The following is a 15,910-nucleotide window of genomic DNA, read 5'->3' as shown; positions in this document are numbered from 1 at the left end:
GAACAGCAATCTTTAAGGCTGACCACAGATTTTCTATTGGATTGGGGTCTGGGCTTTGACTAGGCCATTCCAACACGTTTACATGTTTCCATTCCACTCAAGTGTTGCTTTAGCAGTGTGTTTGGGGCTAGGGTGACCAGACGTCCCCGGTTTCCAGGGGACAGTCCCCGGATTGAGTACACTGTCTCCGGACAAAATCTGTCCCCGGTTCTGTCCCCGGATTCAGGGGCAGGGTCTATACCCATTGCTGACAGCCTAGCCCTAGCAGGACATGCAGCAATGTGAATATCTATCCCGTATAGCAGGGATTGGTGGGCAAGCCAGGGGCATATATGGCCACAAGTGAGTGGAGCTGTCAAATCAGAGCTCTGATGTTGGGGATGGGCGGGGCCAATATGTGGAGCCCCGCCCCCTTTGTCAAACAACCTGTGCATAGACAAAAAGCTGGCGTTTATACATTGGTGGGCGGAGAGGAAGGTGGCAGGGGGCGGGTCCAATTGTAACTACTGTATGTGTACCAGCAGCGGTGTATAATTCAGGTTTATTATACACCGCTGTGGGTGCACATACAGTAGTTACAATTGGTCCCGCCCCCTGCCACCTATCTCCCTGGCCCATCAATGTATAAACATTGTTTGTCAATGCAGGGTTGTCTGACAAAGGGGGGCGGAGCGTCACATATCATCCCCGCCATCAGAGGTTGGACTTGACAGCTCCACTCACTCTCACTGCTCAGGTCACTGCCTTAGGGTGCCAGAATGAAGGGGCAGTATAATCGGAAACTCTGGGGGGGGTGTTTGGACATCCATATTGGAGATCAGCATCTCCGTCCAGCATCCCTCCCTGGGGAGCTACTGACCCCCCCCTACAAAGTAGCACATATAGAGACCAGCTGTACCAACCAATCACTGCAGAGCGGAAAGCAGATCCAGGATGGTGGAGCAGCACAGCCTCAGAGTTACTAAACAGAGACACAACTTCTGAAGGGAGCAGGTTTGCTCACTCTTCAATCAGCACTCCATCTCAACTATCTGCTGCTGTACCTGCAGAGTCTTCACCATCTCTGGAGTACACACAGACTGCATACCTCGGCATCCCTCTCCCCCTCAAACACTGAGTAAGGCTACTCAGCTACCTACAACTGCTTTCTCTGTTCACTAATGATATTCCAAAACAGTCCTGGCTGCCGTTCACACTTATATACCCCTAATCGATGATATTCGACTTTGGTTCACACTGTGCAGGCTGGTTGCAGGTGCAGGAATCACATCTGTTCCTGTCTGCAGCTAAATTGCACTGCTCTTATGAGATGTGGGGGGCTGCCATTCATTCTGAATGGTACACCTCCACACACACACACACATTTTAGCCCATACTGAGTTTGTGGTAACCGAAGGAAAATCAAATGGTCAAAAAGACCATGCTTTTTCCCTGCCACTGGGTTTTTGAAAGGGTGCAGGCATCTTTTTTGCGGAAAACGCAGACACAGCAGCCCATTCAAATGAATGGGCTATCCTGCCCGCACAAGTGTGAACCAGGGCTAAAGGAGATGTATGGCCAAAGCTCATTTGGCTGTACTTCTCCTATGGATCACAGGAGTGCAGGTTGTTCTGCTCTCCTGTGACCCAGATTCAGTCCGGTGAAGTCCGCTGTCGGCTGATATCGCAGAGCTGGTACAAACTCTAGGAGGATCCCAAGATAAAAGTCGTGATCCACCCAGATGCCTGACCAGCAGCTGGCTTGGCATTCTACTAAAAACCTGAGCTCCCTCCACAGCCCAGCACTCCAGTGAGCATTGGAGGGGCAGAGCAGAGAGCGACTGACAGTCACAGCTCTCTGCTCAGAGTGGAGGGGAGTGATCAGCTGTGTTTGGTCATTCAGTTCTCAGTGAGGAGCCAGCGGGGGACAGATGCAGTATCGGTGTGATGCCACATCCACCTCCGTATGTAAGGTGTGTGTTTCTTATTTATTTTTTTGAATTCCTGAATTTCTTTTTCGAAAATCCAAATCCTCAGCCACTTGTTGGGTATTTGTATTTTTAAAATACCAGTCTTTCATTCCCTAACACTGCACCCTCTCTTCTATGGGCGCAACATGGAGATTTTAGTTTGCCTCACCTGCCATTACGTAGCGGGCAGGTGGCAGGAGGAAGGGGCAGGCCCAGATCTAGCCTGTCTGATGTTTTCTGATGTATTCTGGCTTTCAATCAGTGGTATGGGCTGAAAGGTGGAGGACATGTCGCAGCAGCCCCCATTGCATGCATGATTTACTGATCGTTGGTGCAAGGCTTTCCAGGCCCCTGCTGGAAAAAAATGCACATTTTTTCTGCAAAAATCTGTGCATTTATTCATTTTTTTCATAGAGGTAAACTTATCCTTTAATCCTGGAGGGAGTGAGAGGAGTCTGGAGGACCACAGTGCAGGGACTTCTGTGCCAGGAGATGTAGCAGCAGTTCTGGAGGGCGGAGATGAGGGAGAGGTATGCATAGGTTCTTAGCTTCTAAAAACATGGCAGAGTAAAGTGGAGAGGACCGCCAATTTAGTGGGGCAGAACCACCTCAGAAGTAGTGAAACGGGGCGGCAGGACTGGGAGGGAGAGTGGTAGGTTGGCAGCCTATGCTGGGAGAGTGCGAAGAGTCTGGGGAACAGTAGTGCCACGGTTCCCAGGCCAGGAGATGTGCCGTTAGCTCAGAAGATCAGGTGAGAACAGGGCATACTCACTGCTGCTTGCTGGAGAGCATACCGCTGTGTCAGGTAGAGGACTGCCAGACAGAACAGCAGCAACTAGCCGATAAGGAGATGGATGCGGCTGCTTCTTTGCAGAGAGGCAGCAGAGTTTACAAATTAGATGTCTATGCTGTTGGGACTTTGGGGGGACTCAACTGAAATCTGGGGTGGGGGGCGCAGCACTATGTACAACACACTCCTGAACCTTGCACTATGTACGTAATACACTCCTGCACGTAGCACCCTCCTGCAACCCTGCACGTAGCATCCTCCTGCAACCCTGCACGTAGCACCCTCCTGCAACCCTGCACGTAGCACCCTCCTGCAACCCTGCACGTAGCACCCTCCTGCAACCCTGCACGTAGCACCCTCCTGCAACCCTGCACGTAGCACCCTCCTGCAACCCTGCACGTAGCACCCTCCTGCAACCCTGCGCGTACCACCAGCATACAGGGGGCAAACAGACCACCAGCATACAGGGGGCACACTGACCACCAATATGCAGGACCAGTGGTTACCAGTCTACAGAGGACATAACAAATCAAGTAAAACAACTACCATGCAGCAAAAAAAAAAAAATCTTAAAAGCAATAAGAGAATCTTGTTAGCTGATTCCCTCAGCTAACACGAATCAATAAAAAGCAAAAAATGCAGCTCTGCCCTACACTTCACCTATAAAACTCTACAAATGGACTTATAAGTGCAATGATACAACCTATAAATGCATATCCAGTGCAAATCAACTAATGTATTGCAATATAGTAGTGATGGTGTCACCCCCTCTGCAAAAATATTTTGAGAAATTGCAGAGCTTCAATGTGCAAATAATGATGAAACCCCCCCTACATATAATAATAACAGAGATGCAAATCAACCAGTGTATTAGAACATAGTAGTGATAGTGTCACCCTCTCTCTTCAAAAGGTAAGAAATATTGAAGAGCTGCAATGTTTAAATAGTGGTGAAACCCCCTATATATAATCATAATAAAATGTAAAATATGTACATCAATTGTACATTATATTATGATTATATATAGGGGGTTTCACCACTATTTGCACTTTGCAATATTTCTTACATTTTGCAGAGAGGGTGACACCATCACTACTATGTTCTAATACACAAGTTGATTTACATCTATGTTATTATTGTATGTGGGGGGTTTCACTGTTATTTGAACATTGCAGCTCTGCAATTTCTCAAATATGTTTGCAGAGGGGGTGACACCATCACTACTATATTGCAATACATTGGTTGATTTGCACTGGATATTATTTTATAGGTTTTACCATTGCACTTATAAGTCCATTTTTAGAATTGTATAAAGGAAGTGTAGAGCTGTGCTGCATTTGTTGGCCTACAGAGGCCAGGACATACTGATCACCATTGTACACCATGAAGAAATCTCCACTTGTTGACCACGCCCACTTGCTGGTCACACCCACTTTTTGGCCACATGCACAGGTAGCGCACCCCATCCCTCCCTCCAAGTTTTTTCTCTAGCTTATCTTCGTGACATTTGGTAGTCATATCCCCAAAAAAATTCTAAGAAGTATCTTTTTTTTTTTTTTTATCTCATTGAGGAAATTGTGAGAAATAATGTATATATCATACAAACATTCCATAAACACATACTACATACATTGCATATATCATTTGAGGAAAATATTCTTATAAAATAGTTTACCATTTGCCAATAAAAAAAAAATAAACAAATAAAAAAAAAGTCCCGGATTTCATTTTAAATATCTGGTCACCTTAGTTTGGGGTCATTGTCCTGCTGGAAGGTGAACCTCCGTCCTAGTCTCACAATTATGTCCTGTACACACGATAGGAATTTCCGACAACAAAATCCATGGGATTTTTTCCAACGGATGTTGGCTTAAACTTGTCTTGCATACACACGGTCACACAAAGTTGGTCGGAAATTCCGAACGTCAAGAACGCGGTGACGTACAACACGTACGACGAGCTGAGATAAATTAAATACAATAGCCAGTGCGGCTCTTCTGCTTGATTCCCAGCATGCATGGCACTTTGTGCGTCAGAATTGTGTACACACAATCGGAATTTCTGACAACAGATTTTGTTGTCGGAAAATTTTATAGCCAGCTCTCAAAAAATTTTATAGCCAGCTCTCAAACTTTGTGTGCCGGAAATTCCTAAGGAAAATGTGTGATGGACCCTACACATGGTCGGAATTTCCGAAAACAAGGTCCTATCACACATTTTGCATCGGAAAATCCTATCGTGTATACAGGGCAACAGGGTGGTACAGGTTTTGCTCAAGAATATTCCTGTATTTAGAACCATCCATCTTTCCCCCAACTCTGACCAGTTTCCCAGTCCCGACTGCTGAAAAACATCCCCACAGCATGATGCTCCCACCACCATGTTTCACTGTGGGGATGGTGTTCTTTGGGTGATGTGATGTGTTGGGTTTGCGCCAGACATAGCGTTTTCTTTTATGGCCAGAAAGTTCAATTTTAGTCTCATCAGACCAGAGCACCTTCCTCCATACATTTTGGGAATCTCCCACATGCCTTTTCGCAAACTCAAAATGTGCCATTTTTTGCTGAAAGTAATGTCTTTATTCTGGCCCCTTTGCCATAAATCCCAACTCTATGGAGCGTACAGCTTATTGTTGTCCTATGTACAGATACTCCAGTCTCTGCTGTGGAACTCTGCAGCTCCTCCAGGGTTACCTTAGGTCTCTGTGCTGCCTCTCTGATTAATTCCCTCCTTGCCCGGTCCCTGAGTTTTGATGTGCGACTGTCTCTTGGCAGGTTTGCTGTTGTGCCATGTTCTTTCCATTTGGTTATGATAGATTTGATGGAGCTCCTAGGGATCATCAAAGATTTGGATATTTTTTATAACCTAACCCTGACTTGTACTTCTCAACAACATTGTACATTACTTGTTTGGAGAGTTCCTTGATCTTCATGACAGTGTTTGGTTAGTGGTGCCTCTTGCTTAGGCGTTGCAGCCTCTGGGGGCCTTTCAAAAAGGTGTGTATATGTAATGACAGATCATGTGACACTTAGATTGCACACAGGTGGACATCATTTCACTAATTATGTGACTCCTGAAGGTAATTGGTTGCACCAGAGATTTTTATGGGCATCATAACAAAGGGGGTGAATACATACACACATGCCAATTATCAGTTTTTTATTTCTGAAAAATAGTTTTATGTATATATTTTATATATATATTTTTATTCTGATCCATAACATATAATTCAGATTAAAAAACATTGAACTAAAGGCTGTAATGTAACAAAATAAGTAAAAAGCCAAGGGGGTGAATACTTTTGCAAGGCACTGTATGTTTTAAATTACATAGCTGCAATAGCGATGCAAGCTTTATTGTAAAATACACTCTAATGAATACAATAGTATTTCCTTTTCAGTGCATGTAGGTTCTAAAACTCAAGCAGCATTACTGTTTGCATTGGGACTTTGGAACAATTGATATCACGCGTCCCAAGCCCCTGTGAATCTGTCCCTGGATCGGACTGCATGGAATGGCCTCTCCATCCACTGTCATGATACCAGTGCTTACATCCGGTTCTATGCGAAATGCCAGAACAGGAAGGTGAGTCAAATGGGGAATATCCTGGTCCAAATGTGTTCCCTTCTCCATAGCCATAAACAGTTTAACAATACTTGTCCTTGAGATTCTGGAGGTGGCATAGTACAGGTGGATACACCCTTCACCCGGACCTTTGACCATGGGGGCAGCAAAATGTTCAGCCCCCAGGTGAGACTGGTAGAGTGCCAGAACAAGGACAAACTGGTCTTCAATAGTATGCCAGTGACTTGGAATGGGCTGATCCAGCGGTACGAGTAGATGATCTTCTAGAACTGTGCTGCCTGCTGGAGGACTACCTCCACTGTCCATTTCTGCTGCTGAGGAGCTGGCTGGCAGGAAGGAGAGACGTCCTGAGTAAGTACGCAATGCGGTCAGCCGCACAAAAGTTCCTACGGAGAAACGGGCATAGCCCATAAACCTGTATTTCTCACTTTCTACGTCAATGTCTGAAACTAGGCCCCAGGCCACACTAAGGAAGGAGAAGATCCTCTTTTCAGGCAAGGTGGTCAGGGAGACAATGTCCAGGGGTAGAGGCTGACCCTTACACAGGATAAAAGCACAATTTGAGAGGAGTTTTTTACCTGCAACTTGTTCGTGTCTGTAAAAAAAAAAAAAAAATGTAATGCATATATGAGCAAATATGTCCACATATCTAAATTTACATATTTTTGCTTGGTTAGTCTTTTGAGAAAGGTACCAATGACAGATCTTTAGTCTCCACTACAGCAGCTGCACAGCTTGGTCAAGAACACACCCAGCCTGCTGATTGGACAAGGAGGAAACAGCAGCACAGTGATGAGATCACCCTTCTACTCACTATGCTTTCGCCTCCTGTTTGTACACTATATTCAGAGCAGATCCAGAGCTTGTTTGAGTCAATTGTATTATATACAGTAGATTGTAATGTATACATGTTCTTCCCCCCCAGAGTCTGCCTGCGCAAAGGCCTGTATCGATGGGTTGGGTTCACTTCAAAGAATCTACAGATCTCCACCTGCTGCACTTTTTTCTGCCATGAGATGTCCTCGGTTTGTTATTTTCATGGCAAACAAGAGGTATAGTCGTATATCAATTGCTGTCTGAGAAACAGTCCATGGTGATTCACTTTTCAGAGGGCGTTTGACAGGTGACTGGGAGGCTATACATTATGTCACCTCTTCACCACCTGTTTTACCCTGTAAAACCTGCACCGCCATTCCCATTTACCTAAATGGGTCCACTTTGTGGCATAACTGCCCACCGAATGTGACAAAGGGTATCATTTTTGCTGTGGCCGCCAAGCAAAGCATTGTGGCTCTGGAATGTGTGTGATCTTGCCTGGCTGCCATTGCAGCTTAAAGAAGATCAATATTTACTATATTTTTTACACTGACCCGCCCCCTATGTGACAAAGTACATGAACTACTGTATCCAGTGTACCTAGGTGTTCTCCAAGTCTGGTTCTTGTCTTGGCTCTGAGCACTTGACCAGTGTAGTCTAAATGTCCCCTTCATTCTTATCGCTGTTACCCACTTATACTCCAACCCATACCTTACCCACCTCAAATAATGAGACCACACTTATATTTTATGGAGTAAAATGGCCATAACAGCCTATTTTATTAAAACAAACCAACTAAATAACTCCAAACCACTATATATATATATATATATATATATATATATATATATATATATATATATTATATATACTGTATATATAAATATAATAAACAATAACATAACCTGTTAACCCCAGTCTGATGGTCTCTGACGGTGACCCACCTTTTAACCACGTATAACCACATACCACACCAATGCACTGTGGGACCTTTTCCAAACTGATAGGCCTCCAGCTGTGACCGCTCGGAGACAACCCCTTCCCACAGTGCAACCATTCCAGTATTCCATCCACCGTTCAGGAATACACCGGAGGGGCACATACAAACGATGAGCCCCCCACCCCTTTTTGATCCCTCCGTTTACTGCCACCGTCAAAGACCACCAGAAGAACACCGCCATAGCCCTGAAGGGCACCTATCCGCTGTCATGACGACCTTCTTCCTTTTCCTGCAATAGATTAAAAACAGAGCAGCAAGTACACACGGACACAATGCACACATATATCTAGGGCGGGAGGGTGGGAAAAACTGCCTCCTCCTGTAAGTTCATCTTCACACTGACCCTTTGCACCGCCCCCTCTATAAATATAACCACTCCCCTTTGGCAAAAACTTCTTTCTTACCTTCCCCTTTCTTGCCACTCCCATTACTCCTTTCCACATTAACCCCATATGTGTCTCCCTTAGACACACTGTCATGCCCGGCCCTACACTATCCCTCCTTGCAGTCCTTTCGTTCCGGGCCTCACTTGACCAGTGTAGTCTAAATGTCCCCTTCATTCTTATCGCTGTTACCCACTTATACTCCAACCCATACCTTACCCACCTCAAATAATGAGACCACACTTATATTTTATGGAGTAAAATGGCCATAACAGCCTATTTTATTAAAACAAACCAACTAAATAACTCCAAACCACTATATATATATATACTGTATATATAAATATAATAAACAATAACATAACCTGTTAACCCCAGTCTGATGGTCTCTGACGGTGACCCACCTTTTAACCACGTATAACCACATACCACACCAATGCACTGTGGGACCTTTTCCAAACTGATAGGCCTCCAGCTGTGACCACTCGGAGACAACCCCTTCCCACAGTGCAACCATTCCAGTATTCCATCCACCGTTCAGGAATACACCGGAGGGGCACATACAAACGATGAGCCCCCCACCCCTTTTTGATCCCTCCGTTTACTGCCACCGTCAAAGACCACCAGAAGAACACCGCCACAGCCCGAAAGGGTGACAACCTTACCCTTGAGGGCACCTCCACACCCTCAGGGCCCGTTCTATCCCTTCCTGTAAACCCATAGCCATAAGTCAATCCCCACTTCAGAGAGATGAACTCCATCACTCCTCAAGTAGAGCCCCACATTTTTTCCAAGCTCTCTGTGCCTAATCACAATACCCCCATTCTGTGCCACGAACCTACCCACTACTTTGTTGATACGAGTCTTACTGATGCTCACCACAGATCTAGCCTAACGCCATGTCGTTCTAGCCACAATGTCAGACCACAGCAAAAAAGGGGTACCCGGGAATTTAGTGCGCAAGTGCGTGAAATCGGATTTAATATCCGCGATCAGGTCCCTGACTGTCCGGATCCCCAAATCATTCCTCATGTATCACTAACACGTCAGGTGGTCTATCCAGCCTTACGTACCTCTCCACCTCCACCATCACTCTACCCCACCTCATCCCGGGTATCCCCAACCATCTCCGATAAGCCTCCCTCCTGGAAAATACCCAATTGCCTGCCATCCGGTCTTACGTCTCCTCTCCTGGCCCCCCAACACACCTAGGAGTGCCCTATGATCCAGACAAGGCGTACTGAACCTCCATCTGAAACGACAAACAAATAACATAAAGGCAGCAACACACCTGTCAACTTAACACAACCATATCACAACATACGAATCCCACATGCACCCTCCTTTTCCTGTAAACATCCAAGATAGTTTTTTTTTTTTTTTTTTTTTATATCTATTCCACGGCCAAATGAGGCCTAATATAAGACCGAAATCTCCTCAAATCCCATCTTCCAATTCTGCGCACAGCCGCCTCATCCAACCCACATCTGGCAGCTTCTGTAGCCGCCCCTATGCGGAAGGAGTGTGAAGCGTACCCTGCCCCGTCCAACCCAGCTGCTTTACGACATTTCCTAAAAATTGATATGAACTGAAACTTTGACAAGTAGTACCCATCCTCATGCCTCAGGAATGGCCCTGCCCCATCTGTTCTAATCTTCGGAAATTCACGCACTGCCTCAACAGGGCACACCCTAGACCCAGGTAATGCGAACAGCGACACATCCACACCCTTACCCTGGTGATCAGTTTTTGACCTGCGCAGCCGCAAACACACTCTATCCACCTCCACCTGCACATCTTGCTCCCAACAGGCCCACTGCCAAACACTTCGATGGGCTAACCAACTCCCCTGTCCGAAAAACCCCAAAAATGCTAGCGAGAACACTGCTGTAAACAGCAACGCTTCATACCGCGATTTACATATTGAACCCAACATCGCACATACGGACCCCAGGTTCGCCAAAGTGACAGGCCGTCTCACATCCTTCCACATATGCTGTTTTCGATAACCCTTTATGGCCTGCTTCACCCAAAATCTTTTTTCCAGTCCTCCCCTCCCATTAAGTGAAAAGAAACGATAAGCCCGCCATTTTTTTATCGATGGAAGAGACCGAAAAAACATTTTTCAATGTTCCTAGCTACAAAATACAATACCAGTAACCGCCCGTCAGACCCCATTTTCCCAGCCCCTGTCTCCTGTACCAACCCTGACCATTCTTTCCATACCTTCGCGTAGGCTGACCAAGTGGACTCACTTAGACTGCCGAATCCATCCCGCGGTGACTCCAAGGGCAGCTCCCAAATCCAATCCGGGCAAGGAACTCCTTCTTTTTGTGCACCCGGAGCCAGCTCCCTGAACTTGTTCCATTGAAATCGAGACAAGGAGTCAGCTAGCGAATTGTCGACACCCGGGATGTGCACCGCATAAATAAAATATTTAATCTCAAACACCTCAACACCAGTTTCCGCAAAAGCCGTATAACTGGTTGTGGTGACGCAGACATGCGATTGACCACCTGCACTACTCCCATGTTGTCACAATTTATTCTCAACTTTAGAATCTGGCATGCCTCCCCCCACAGTTCCAAAGCCAGCACCACTGGAAAAGTTCCAGTCGCACTAAATTCTTAAGGAACTCCGCCCTCACCCAAGACTGCGGCCAGGGTTCCACGCTCCACTGCCCTTGGAAAAATGCACCATAGACCGTGGAGCCTGCAGCATCTGTAACCAGCTCTACATCGAAATTACTCACCGGGCCAGACATCCACACCGCCCTGCCATTGTATGAGGCTAAAAACTCATACCACACCTTTAAATCCTCCCTGTGTTCCCCGGTCAGGCGAATAAAATGAGTCGGGGCCTTTACCCCCGCGGTGGCTGCCGACAGCCGTCGGCAATACCTGCCCCATGGGGATGATCCTGCAGGCAAAATTCAACTTACCCAGCAACGACTGCAGAGTCCTCAACTGAACTTTCCGCAGTCCGTGGATTTCCCGAATTTCCTTCTGCAAGTCCTCCAACTTACCTCTGGGCAATCGACACTCCATCGCCATCGAGTCTATTACTATCCCCAAAAGCTAAGTTCAGCCTTTGGGCCTTCCGTTCTTTCTGCGGCCAATGGTATACCAAACCTGCCTGCGATGTGCTGCAACGTGGAAAGTAGAATCGCACACACAGAGGAAGCAGGGGGGCCTATACACAAAAAGTCATCCAAATAATGTATGACTGAACCTAAGCCGGAAACCTCCCTAATCACCCACTCCAAAAACGAGCTGAAAGCCGCGAACATGGCTTTTGGAAAAGATAAGTGGTGTATCACGCGGAACTTGTTCGGTTCCTTCTTGGGCACCACCCCCAATGGTGACACCACCAAATCCTGCCAGGGTTTGTTGGCAAAGGGCCCCCCCATGCGCCACATGGCCACTTCTCTTCCCAATTTGTCCTCCACCACCCCCGGATGCTGTAAAGCAGATGTCAGATTCCTTGCCTTTGGCAGAACCATCGCCAACGAACACGGGTTCTCAAAACCGTCCTGAAACCCCGAAGCCAATAACTTTGCCGCTTCCCTGTCTGGATACTTACTTAGAAAAGGAAGCATCCTTTCCACCCTCACCGGCGTCGTCCCTCTTTTGAGCAGAGTCGCCGGCATGCTTCCCTCTCTTAAAACACCTGGACAATATATGGGCTCCCCCTCACCCAGAGCACTCGTGCTTGAACTTGTATGCTGCTCCAAATTTACAGGAGCCCTCATTGCACTGCCAGCATACTCCCCACTTCTTTCTGGCCGGCAGTCCTGAGGAATGTGTACCCCCGGCCTCCCCCTGCAAAAACTGAGGCGGGGCCCTCTCTGAAGACATAAGCCTCATCCAGAGGCTAATATCTTTATGATCCCAATGCAGAGACGGGCGGACTGCTCTGCGCTGTCTGAACTGCTCGTTGTATCTAAGCCAAGCAGTACCACCGTACACCCTATGTGCCTCTCCTATAGCGTCCATGTAACAGAACAAAGCCGAGCAATGCTCGGGGTTCTTCTCACCAATAACGCTCACCATAATGGCAAACGCTTGCAGCCAGTTAACAAATGTACACGGTATAAGCCTGTACCTCCTTCTTTCCTCGTTCTCCTTCTTGGAATCATCAGGTTTCACCCTGTCCAAGTTAATTTTTTCCAATGGCAGTAGCGAAAAATCTCCACATACTCGCCCTTGTAAATCTTATCCCGGACTTCCTGTTTTAGATGAGCTCCCAGCAGGCCCTCGAAGTAGAGGTATACCTCGCACTTTGCCGCGTTCGCAGTCCTGACCATATTGGTCTTCTCCGCCTTCTCCGTATCCCCTTTTTCCCCTGCCTTCTCGGTGACCACTCCTACCCCTGACTGCATGGGTATCGGAGCTGCCGGGGGCATCTCCACCCCAGATCCCCCAGTTCCTCCAACCACTGCCTCAAATCTACCTAACAACGCCCGCAGGCCCTCCAATAAATCCGTCAGCTGCGTACCGGACCCCGCACTGGCAGGCCTGTGCCCTGCCCCCTGCTGGCCCAGCGTATCCCCCCTGACTGTATCAAAGGAACTGCTGGCCTAACCGTACCCGCAGCTACCACCCCTAACACATCCTGCAATGCATCAGACAAAGACAAATTAACCATTGACTTACCGGGCTGACCAGGAGCTCCCCCAACAGCCGCCGCGTTGCTCTCCATCGCTGGTACTAGTGGTTCCTCCTCCCCTGATGCTTTCCCTTCTGACCTCTCGTCCTGTTCCAGGATGGGTGGCATAGCAAGCCCCCCCGGGAGATGAAATCCCTAAGGCCGTGGTGCTTGGCAGTTGTGGGGCCCGCTTCACCCCCGAAATTCCTCCTTCTCCAGACCGGCGTCACTGACCTGACCTGGCGATGTCCTGGCTGTCATGTGTTGTTCTTCCTCCGCCATCTTGTCCCACCGAGCGCCGTCCCGGTAGGCTCCGCCCCCTCACCGACTTCCCGATCTCCCGCTCCACCACCTCCGTGTCTCTGCTCGGCTCTCCGTCCCTCATCATCTCCCCCCTCTGATCGCTGTGTGCGGATGGGGATGCCGCCCTGCTTCCTGACCCACGATGTCCGTGCGGGGAACCGGCGCCATGTTGGCCCGTGGCCCCACCCACCGGATTAGGCAGGCTGCGTGTGGACCACCCAGGGCCTGCTGAAAGCTGTGGCTGATGCTGTTTTGCCGGGGGAAGCGATCGCTCCTCTGTCGGGCTTCTGGGGAGGCGAATGGGTCTAGATGCAGGTCCTGGTGAAAAGCACGCTGGAGGCCGCGACCTCCGCGATGGGACACCTCACCTGACGGGGATCCGTCTGCCTCATCCTCCATGAGCTCCGCGCCTGTCTCTGCAGCCACTCTGGTATTGCTTCAATCTCTGCCATCGTGGAGGAGCAGTGAGAAAAACTGCCTCCTCCTGTAAGTTCATCTTCACACTGACCCTTTGCACCGCCCCCTCTATAAATATAACCACTCCCCTTTGGCAAAAACTTCTTTCTTACCTTCCCCTTTCTTGCCACTCCCATTACTCCTTTCCACATTAACCCCATATGTGTCTCCCTTAGACACACTGTCATGCCCGGCCCTACACTATCCCTCCTTGCAGTCCTTTCGTTCCGGGCCTCACTTTCCCCAGACAAGATGTGGCAAGGGGTATGCAGACAGGAGACTGAGGGCTGGTTTACACTAGGAACTGCACGTGAATCACACAAGAATGCTGTGCGATTCCTGTGGGATTCACATGCAGTACAATTTCAGCCCATTTATTTTTAATGTTACCTGGTGCATTTGGGGTGTCATTAACTTAAAGTGGATGTAAACCCAATGTCATCCTTTCTAAACTACTGCCATAGGGGTTATCTATAAGGATATACATGCCTCCTGCATGTATCTTTACCTGTCAAATGTCTCCCCTCTGTCTGTTATGAGAGCCGAAAAACTGCAGATTCTGTGGGCGGGTTTGTTGTCTGGAGCTCGGTGGGTGGAGTCGTGATGTCAGTAGACTCCCCGCCCACCTCTACACTCCCCTTGTCAATATGCATTTTCTCTCTGTATTTCTAACACTGAACTTCTTCTATGATCTCTAACATCCAGTGAAAAGACAGGAAAGTAACCACATGACTTCAGCATGCCCAATCATGGTGAGGTGTGGAACATCCAATCCTTGCAGAGCTGCTGAAGAAAGGAGTGGGGGAGGGAATTAAAAAATAATGCATGTGTCTTAGGCTAGTGCACGAGATATGTAAATCACCTGTCACTCACAGCAAGGGGGAGGATTTGACAAAGTTTTTCTCTGTTTGTCAAGATTTTTCTCACTGAACAATAAAAGAGGATTGCTCAGAGATGGATTAACTCTTTGTGGCAAGACTGGGCTCAAATGATAGGAAATCTTATACTCTACAGCAGTGTTTCTCAACTCCAGTCCTCAAGGCGCACCAACAGGTCATGTTTTCAAGATTTCCACTATTTTGCACAGGTGATTTGATCAGTTTCACTGCCTTAGTAATTACCACAGCCATTTCATCTGAGGGAAATCCTGAAAACATGACCTGTTGGTGCGCCTTGAGGACTGGAGTTGAGAAACACTGCTCTACAGTATGCTATATATAAAAAAAAAAATAAAAATTCGGGTTTATATCCACTTTAATATTCACACCCACTGCAGATGACAAATGAAGTGCATTTTGAACGCAGTGCGGGAAATGCACACAGAACGCACACAGAACGTTCTGCAGTGAACCGGCCCCGACACATCCCCCTATCCCTCTGCATTCCTCTTGTCTTGGAAAAGTGCTCTGAGCAGAGGAACAGAGGAACTTGGACGTGTGATGTCCAAAAAGGAAAAAAGTCAGTGACAAGCTTCAATCATGTGTTGTTTATAATTTACAGTACCTTAGCTGAGTGATGGAGAAAAATTGGAGGCAGAAGAGAAACATCGGAATACTAGTCAGTACCAGTTTGCAAAAGTGTATTTGGTTTGGAAGAATAAGTCACACCTCTAACGTTGGGTGTCCCATGCGTGGATGTTGCTGTGTTATGCAAAACTATTGGAATCATTTTTACTTTTTAGAATGGGATGCCTCAAGACTGTCCATGGTTTTTAAAGGATGCCTTGACTGAAAAAAGGTTGAGAAATACTGAGCTAGTGGACTGGAGCAACTGAGGGGTGCTTTGAGATTGTTTGCTCCTCCACTTTGCTATCTATAGGTACCATAATACATGAAGACCAGAGCTCCCAACTGTCCCGGATTTGGAACAAAGTCCCTCTTTTCCTCCTCATTTGTTCCTCATTTTGGTCTGATATATAAAGTTGTATATAAAATGCACTTTTTATCTTTCAAATAGTGTTTCCCAGTGCTAAACCTTTCATC

At 47.3% G+C, this 15,910-nt stretch overlaps 1 protein-coding gene across 1 annotated transcript in view; it reads right to left on the bottom strand.

Annotated features, from left to right (window-relative positions):
* Positions 1–5,882: 5,882 nt before the first annotated feature.
* Positions 5,883–15,910, bottom strand: part of SPHK1 (sphingosine kinase 1) — a 77,825-nt gene continuing 67,797 nt past the window's right edge. The window contains exon 5 of the mRNA XM_073606195.1: positions 5,883–6,918. Coding sequence (XP_073462296.1) covers positions 6,168–6,918 — 751 coding nt within the window. The 3' untranslated portion in view covers positions 5,883–6,167. The remainder of the gene's footprint in view (positions 6,919–15,910) is intronic.

The sequence above is a fragment of the Aquarana catesbeiana genome, linkage group LG12, assembly GCF_042186555.1.
Source record: "Aquarana catesbeiana isolate 2022-GZ linkage group LG12, ASM4218655v1, whole genome shotgun sequence".
Taxonomy (NCBI): Eukaryota; Metazoa; Chordata; class Amphibia; order Anura; family Ranidae; genus Aquarana; species Aquarana catesbeiana.
The sequence above is the reverse complement of the archived record's forward strand: the minus strand, read 5'-3'. Positions and strand labels throughout refer to the sequence as shown.